Genomic DNA, 8,271 nt, shown 5'->3' on the forward strand with positions numbered 1-8,271 from the left:
CTCAAACAATTATCAATGCACGTAAGGAACGTCTTGTCAACAAGTTGCAGCAGTAAATTCTGACAGTAATTTGAAACGGCTAACGGAACCTTATGATAAAGGTGATGGCCAATTCGCGCCATGAACTCTAAGAGGTAGAGAGTGAATCATATGGGAAATATCTCTTTTGATGAAGAAACTCCCAGCAAATCTGAGCTTAATGATTTCAAAGTTTATAGTTAAAGAAGAGTAGGTCTTACATCCCTGACTTTTAAAGGAATTTGACAGTGAAATTGCAGTGACGAAACGCTTTGAACTGATTGAAATTAAAAAAAAAAAAACTTGTCTGAGCCAGCTATGACCACAGTGAAATAATAATAACAATAATAATAATTTATTCTCTTATATTGCCCATTTTCCATGACAAGATGATCAAATGCGCATTACAATAATTACAAAAGCACAATATGTATATACATTACGTGTGACAGCAGTATTGAAATGACGAATCCTCTATATATTCTATATCTACCTATCTACTATATCTACGATATAAGTCATTTCATGTCCATATGTTTAACAATGGGAGTATTACTTCGATTATAATAGGAAATCGGATTCATGTTGGGCGATTTATTAAGTGAAGGATCAGCTCCCCTACCGCAGCTGCTTTAGTCACTCTGTCAGGAGATAAATGTGTGAATTGTACTTACTACAGGCAGAGGAACCCCAGCGCAATGTGTACCACAATAATTTATATTGGATGTAGAAGAATCTCTTAAGACACCAAAGGCGTTGTTCCATTTGTTGTCGTAAAAGCCATTTGGCACAGAATTCCTCTTCAAGCAGCCTTTGTCACAAGTTTGCAGGGAAACATCATTTGTCGATTTTTTGACAATTCCAGTGGTCTAGTGCATGTCAAGAGGGAGGGGTTCCATTTCAATATAATTATCTGACACATAAGTTAGGGAGACTCGCAATACCCCGTGGGAGGAGATAATACGAGTCCCGTAAACAATTGCGTGGGAGGCTACGAACAAGTCTGTCCTGCTGCTGTTGGTTTGTTATCTAGCGTCAATAACCCACACACTGGTCACACTATGCGAAATTTGTTTGACAGTGGTAGTTAGAGAAACTATACGACGGAATTTGCCAAGAGCAACCTCAGTCTATCCACTATTAAAACCGAAAAGCTTCTTATCAAGACTTTCGGGTAGGAGAATGAGCAACTGAAGTAATATATAAGTTATGACGGGAGCAAGTACGTGTGGCCTCAACGGACGATCAAATCCAGTGGCCGTGGGCTCAATTCACACGAGGTCGCTTCGTGCGATCTCCCATTTCCTTACTATAGCTAACGCTCAGTGGGAAATTCATGGGTTCACTTTAGCACTTCAACAAACACTGTAGAGTTAAGTTTCTGATCCATCATTTGTCCTTGGTGCTAGTGGCACAACATTCGTTTGTACCCTTCACTGGGAAAAGGGTTTCTATAGTGAGTTGTGCCCACATGTGACATAATCGACACGATATTAAAAACTTACGAGGAAAAAGTTTAGCTTGTCTCCCTATATTTTGTAGAAAAATACGTAACGCTGGCTGTTTACTCTCTTTATGGGTCAATGACGAGTCAAACATTGCCAAAATAGCTGATCTACATTAAAAAATACCAGGATTCATGTCGCACTAGTATGAAATTCAAATTACCGAAACACCGTAAGATCTAAAATGCACGAAAATCAGAACATCGCGAAGACCCGTTACCCTCCTCCTGCTTCCACCTTCTCCCCTCCCCTCCTTTAATAGTAAGTTAATGAACAATCGAAATGGTGTCCAAAGTTTGAGGAGTGGCACACAAACAACTAATATCTCGATCGAAAACAGAAATGCTGAACTAGTTGCTCATTTATGTTAGCCAGACAACCCATGTATGATTACTTGCGCCAAAAACGATCATCTTTAGTTAGAAAAACGATTCCTTGACTAGCCATGACAATAAATGAACTAGATGACCAGCACGAATAACTCGAAAATATACAAAAGGGTGCGATTTGCACTCTGTCTTTCTTCCGACTCTTGTAATCGTTCTCAAACAAATGATTTGTTAAATGTTACAGTAGGCGGTCCCGTTCGAGGGATCATCGCGTATGCACTTCGCGAAAAAACCAATGGGAGAGTTGATGAGCTGATTTTGTTGCCTGTTTACTTAAATGTGAAACGAATAATCTAGATGGACGTATATGTTTAACAATTATTCCACGAGCGTGCGTTGGATATGAGATGATAGCTAATGAGGGGCGTAGAGCGAGCGCCGAGTTCGCTATAATCATCTCATATCTAGCAAACGCGAGCGGAATAATTGTTTCATTAAAGACATATTGCCAGATCTTGCTGATTTCGCTTTTCAAGAACAAGCAAAAGACAATTTAATGGTCATTATTTCTCGGGCATGGCCGCTAAAAGCCAATCAAATTCCCGGAATTGTCGTTAAACAATGATCCATTTTTAATAATTGTAGATATAGGTCGCTTTAAACGTAGCCTGAACGTAGACTTAAAAGGCCAAGGAACGCTAAATTATTTCTAAAATTTTAACACCTCAACTCACCCTGTATAAGAGGATGGTCGGTTTGTCAGAATTTATAATGTTTGGGATGTTTTGGGCGGTTTCATTCAAAATGTATGCACAAAAAAAAAAAAAAACGTAAGGACTGTTAACAGAATGTGGTAATTTTTTTTTAAACAGGGAACAAGTAACCCTGTCCGCGTTTCAGCGAAAGGAAAAATGATGACAAATTAACAATTATTAAACTGAATCGAAGCCATTTTCAACCACTTTGCTTTGTTTATATTATCACTGGTATCAGCCTACCATGACAGCCGGCTATGCGCGTTCTATACGTACTGCAGGGTTTGTTTTGTTGGCATAACACCCCATTTTGTATATATTTTCTTAAATCTTAATAATTCAAGCTTATGGTTAATTTCGGATACAAATTAAAACTTAACGTTGCACAGACAATGACGTTTCCCAATTGAACATGCATTGAAATTTTTTGACCACGCAAGTTGCCAACACCACTTTTATTTTTCCTTAAGCATAACTTGGCTATGTAAAGAGCGCATGCAACGCTCTTAAATACGTCGTGCTTTTATTGACTGGTACAGCGGTAGAAACCAATAGACTACTTTAACATGGTCACGCTACTTTTAGCCTTCTATAGTCCTATATATGCCAGTCAGGTTTGCAGCTTTCTGGCTAGCAATGAACTGGTCACCTCAACGTGGCATTTCCATCTTACAAACAACACCGGGGGTGACTTCCCAGTCACAAGGGGCATCATTCCACTTTCCTCCTACATTCCAGTACATGGCAACACAATCCTCGCGCCCTCCATTGTCGTTGGGTTCTCCAGAATTCCATGCGTCATAATCTAATGGGGTGCCGTCAACCCATTTGAAGCTCCTGTCAGCCGTTCGCTGGAGGCCAATCCATGCACCCCAGCCTGGTAATCCAGCTGTCTTCTTTACCAGGTCGAAAATAAACTGGTTTTCATTGGCAGATCTGATGATGGCGATGTCTCCTTCCATTTGCTTACATTTGTTCCGAGCATCGCTCATTTTTCGAAATCGGGTATTGTCAACGTAGTAACAAGCGGCTTCACTTGAAACCCATTAAGGTGGACAACAACCTGAATAAAGAGAAGGTAGAGAGAGAAAGGAAGCCATAAGCTAAAAATTGATTTGACGCTCGCGAGAAGACCTAGGTTATTAAATACCGATTACAATGATTATTATTCTCACCAATAAAGATTTACCATTGCGAATAGATGTAAAAACGAGCGATAAAAACCGAGGCTTCGGTGTCACGATAATAATAATAATAATAATAATAATAATAATAATAATAATAATAACAATAATAATAATATTTCAAACATATTTATATAGGATTGCTGGATCAGTTTTGAGAAGAAAAAATAAAATAAAAGGAGATCACAAATATTCTAGGAGAGCAACAATAAAAGGAAGTTTCAAACAGTTATAAATTCTAAGCATTATTAAAAAATTTTGCTCCTTGGTAGAAAAAAGCGCGCGTGGTGCATTCTAAGTTAATTAACTTTGTCCAAAATAAGGTCATCATTATTTCTAGTTTTGTAGTAGTGAATGTCATGGTTTCTCACATTAAAATAATCAAAAAGGTATCAGGGAACTCTATTTGAAATGGTATAAAAAAAAAGGTTCCTTTCCACAATAGCTTAACTCGACAGCCCTTAACATTTGCTCGCTGTGTTTAGCACTCACGACAATCTTGCAAAATTAGCCTTTTACATTTTCGAAATATTTCACGTGATTGATACGATTTAACTGGTGAAAACGGAAAAAAACCTGCTAGTACTGAAATTGAAAACCACACGGAAATGAAAGAGATGAGAGTGATATTCTGTTATATTAAGGTTAACCACTACGCGACCCTTTACGAACCCTCTGTCTCCATCATCAGAGACACAAAAATAACGCCAAAAATGAACACTGCTCCTTTGATAGCCATCCCTGCCTGATTCTGTAAAGAAAAATGAAGAAAGTATTCAATGGCCAAAGTTAGGAAATTTGTGATTGCATGACGCTAAAAAATGTAAAAAGTTGTCAGTATTTGAACTCACGTTGGACATTATGTACATGCATGTGAAGATAATTTGGCATTAATGAAAAAAAAAATGCAAATGGGAAGAATGTGGTTTTTTTGCGAATGGCTAATTTACTTTAAAAGCTGGCAATGTAGAAAAAAACCCAAAGGACTTTAAATGAAGTAGTGCTTTTAGTAGTTGCCTTTCTGGCAAATCTGAATTATTGATATACTTAGCTTGTTGAAAAAATAACTCCTTTTCTCGTAATGCATGAAATAATCATATTATTTTATTAGCAAAAATTTTATTTTATGTCTGATATAAATCCCCCTTCACTCTCCGTAAGAAACAAACTTTGCGTGAAATGTGTCATTTTTGTCACAAGTTATTATGGTTTGGATTTCGCACTCCAAATATTACAATGGTCAGTCCGACCTTAACTGCCTTATTTTAACCTGCGAATTATGTATTTGAGTCTTACTTCAATTCATGCCTTTCTCCAGACCAAGGTGGGACTAAATTAACGTAATTTAATAGATAAGTTAATTTCTGGGGGCATTGGCACCCAAACACAAATTGTTTTGGTAAAATTGCAAATGGCCCAAGTGCGCTGGAAGACTAAGATGCGAACAACTCGTCATTTCATCGTTTTCTTTCCTCTTTTTTTTGTTAATTTCTCCTGAAAATCAAAACGTGGAAAGGAATTCGCAAGATAAAAATTCGCTTGGAGAAATTACAGCATTGATGTTAACGGTTTAAGAAACAATATGAAAGCAAAACTTTTCGAATTGTCGAGTTTTAGCCTTTCGGCAACTGAAGAGCTCCTTCTCTGACTCAGAAACTGTAGATTTAAACCAAGAACAACGCCAAGCATTTTCGGTAATCTTACGCCATATGTTTCAGTCGTAACATAAAAAGTGAAACTTCTCAATCGTTCAACTTACCAAGCTTTGTTTTCTGAAAGAGACTGTCCTAACTACCGGAGATGTTTGTCAAGAAGGTTTGGCGTCGATAATTAGTACAACATGTCTGAAGAGACCAATTATTTTGGAAAATTCTCCTTATTCAATATACATATTTATTATCAACACGCAAGCGGCGGTGCTTGGCAAATTAAAGCAGATGACAAAATTCTGCAAAAATTGTGAGAAATTATGAACAATGAATACTGAGTATCACTCTTTTAAATATGAATCACGGTAACCGCTAGTGAAGATAGTCGGAAAGGTTGACTGCACACTTGTGGAAATGAATTGGTCATATTTTAAAAGAGTGGTGGAGCTAGCACTAAAATCAATTCAAAGTCCCTTTTTCTGTTCACGAAAAGAACGGAACTCATCATCAAGATCTTGTAACTCAGTATTGGCAAATAGAACTAGTTTAAGTGATGGGAAAGAAACCAAGACTTAAAACCTAAGCAGACCAATTTGCTTTTTAGTCAACGCGAAATAACATAGGAGATCAAATAAGCTTCAGTATTCTTTGGGCAAACCACTATTATTGCCCATTAAAGCGGTTGCGTGGAATCACTTGAGTTCATTTAAATTATTCGAATCAGTCCAATTTAAAACTAGACGAGGATTGCTTACTACTTAGCTTGTAATTTTTCTTTTTTCAAGAATATGGCAAGAAATTGTTTATGCGTTTGGTTCATTTGTTTTGAAAGCTGATTTATTAACAGTTTCAAAAGGTAAACGGTTTGCTTAATCAGTTTTGTCCACAAGTGACAAAATCAGCACGATAGTAAAATTAACGTGCAAAAACTCATCTTTTGTTAACCTATATTTGCCAGAAAAAATACTGAACAGTCTTTAAACACTGGCTTTTGACTCTTTTTCGGGTCCAAAACGATTCGGAAATTGACAAAATACCTAATGCCAATTTCGAAAAGCTAGGTTTCATTTGCCATCATAAGATCCAAATAACCGAAACACCGTAAGTTAGAACTGAAATGACCGGAAGACATAACACCGCAAAGAGCCCGGACGGCTAAATTTTTAGTAGCCGATTTTCGTGTTTTCCGAAGGAAAACACACCTTTTCGGAATGGTAAATCGAAAGAACAACTACTAAGGAATACTCAACAGTTTCGACAGCGGAAATCCGAGAAATAACGGCTAAGAAATTGTGTTTCGAGTGCAATTTGTTGTTTTATCCAGGCGACGAGCCGGCGGACATCTCAAATCATTATTCAGGCCATGGAATTTCTGCGAAACTTTCGAGTTTTTATGAGAATACAACAGCCAACAGTTCGGATTTTAGCGTCAGAACTTTTCTTATTTTCTACAATTTATTACTTAATCCGCCAGTGTAAAACGTAGACTACCGACCGGGCGTAAAAAACGGACAGAGGGTAAAATTTTAGACTAGGAATATACAATGCTTACAATATACTTGCTTGTACTATGCTAGAGCTGTAAAACAGTAAACTAAAGAGAACTGAGATTTCATCATGTCGACTTTCTGGCGTTTACACCTGGATGTGCCAGGAAAGAAGCCCAAATTCACGCACATATGCGTCTTGTTGCTGTTAAAAGAATGTGGAAAAAATTTGACCTTCAAAACGACGTTTCCTTTCCACTTGAGCGAAAACAGAAATGAAATAAGAGATTTCGTGGTTTTCATGATCCAAGTGTTTATATTTGCTTTCCGTGCCACAAATTCTAAATTCTAGGTTGACCTATTTAGCAGTAATTTTAATTGACGCATTTCACGGATACTTTCCTTAGCTCAGTTACACTTGGAGAATACGTAACAGTTGATGAGAGCGTATAACTTGATGAGGTGAATAAGAGTTGATTAAAGCTTGTGAGAATAGTACTGTTTTAAAAGTTACAAGCTAAAAAGGTACATTATGATATGCATTAGCCCATGAATTAGTCCAAGACTCTATTGACGTATCAATGATAATATGGAATGAAGAACTACCTGACTTCATTTCTTTTCTTGTCTTTCTTTTTCTTTGGCACTTTCATGTGATACTGCAGTCCTTACTTTCAAGAAAGGCAATGAAATCGTAGCGTCTCAAACCATTCAGATATTGGTCAGTGATGTTTTGCGAAGTGCATGCCGTCCAATTTTTATTTTATTTTATTTTTCAGAGGCAGCTACCAAGGACAAAAAGTTGATTTTTTTTAAACAATGTATTACTACCGCTGCTGTTTCTTATACCTTTTTAAGCATTTCAGGCGAATTTGTTGAGTTTGATCCGCTCAGGACACTACATACAGGAGCATTAACTATTCCGTAATTAAAAAAGACAGAGGTGAATTTTGTTCTGCTTTTCTTACCCCATTGACACTGAAAAATATTCTGGAATAATTTTTGGCAGGTTAGCTTTTCTGAATCAAGACTTGTACACAGCAATAAGGAAACACGTCTTGAATTTTAAAACTTCTAATTTCTCAACTTACCAAGTGCGGTTTCCTGAGAGTGATAGACCTAACTGCTGGAGGTTCCAGTCGGGAATAAAAACTTTATTCTGAATCTGTCTATGTTTAACATTCGTCTTTACTTTGAATACCAAATTAGCGATCTTTGGCAGATTAAGGCAGCTGTTCAAACAGAAAGGCCTTAGTGTGAATAATTCATACAATTGTCATAGTGAAAATTAAAGTAATAATGAAGAATTTATTCTAATAATAAAAGGATAAATCGAACTTCAAA

The 8,271-nt window shown here is 37.0% G+C and overlaps 1 protein-coding gene across 1 annotated transcript; it reads right to left on the reverse strand.

Moving 5' to 3' along the window:
- Positions 1–3,257: 3,257 nt before the first annotated feature.
- LOC146467344 (ladderlectin-like) lies at positions 3,258–3,599 on the reverse strand. The gene has a single exon (XM_085126032.1). The coding sequence runs from the start codon at positions 3,597–3,599 to the stop codon at positions 3,258–3,260; it is 342 nt and encodes a 113-aa protein (XP_084982158.1).
- Positions 3,600–8,271: the final 4,672 nt, after the last annotated feature.

Source organism: Pavona decussata, unplaced genomic scaffold, assembly GCF_977016875.1.
Source record: "Pavona decussata unplaced genomic scaffold, jaPavDecu1.1 SCAFFOLD_137, whole genome shotgun sequence".
Lineage (NCBI taxonomy): Eukaryota > Metazoa > Cnidaria > Anthozoa > Scleractinia > Agariciidae > Pavona > Pavona decussata.

What these genes read in the sequence shown, in the direction of transcription:
- LOC146467344 (XM_085126032.1), bottom strand. Translation starts at nt 3,599, where the DNA reads ATGAGCGATGCTCGGAACAAATGTAAGCAAATGGAAGGAGACATCGCC.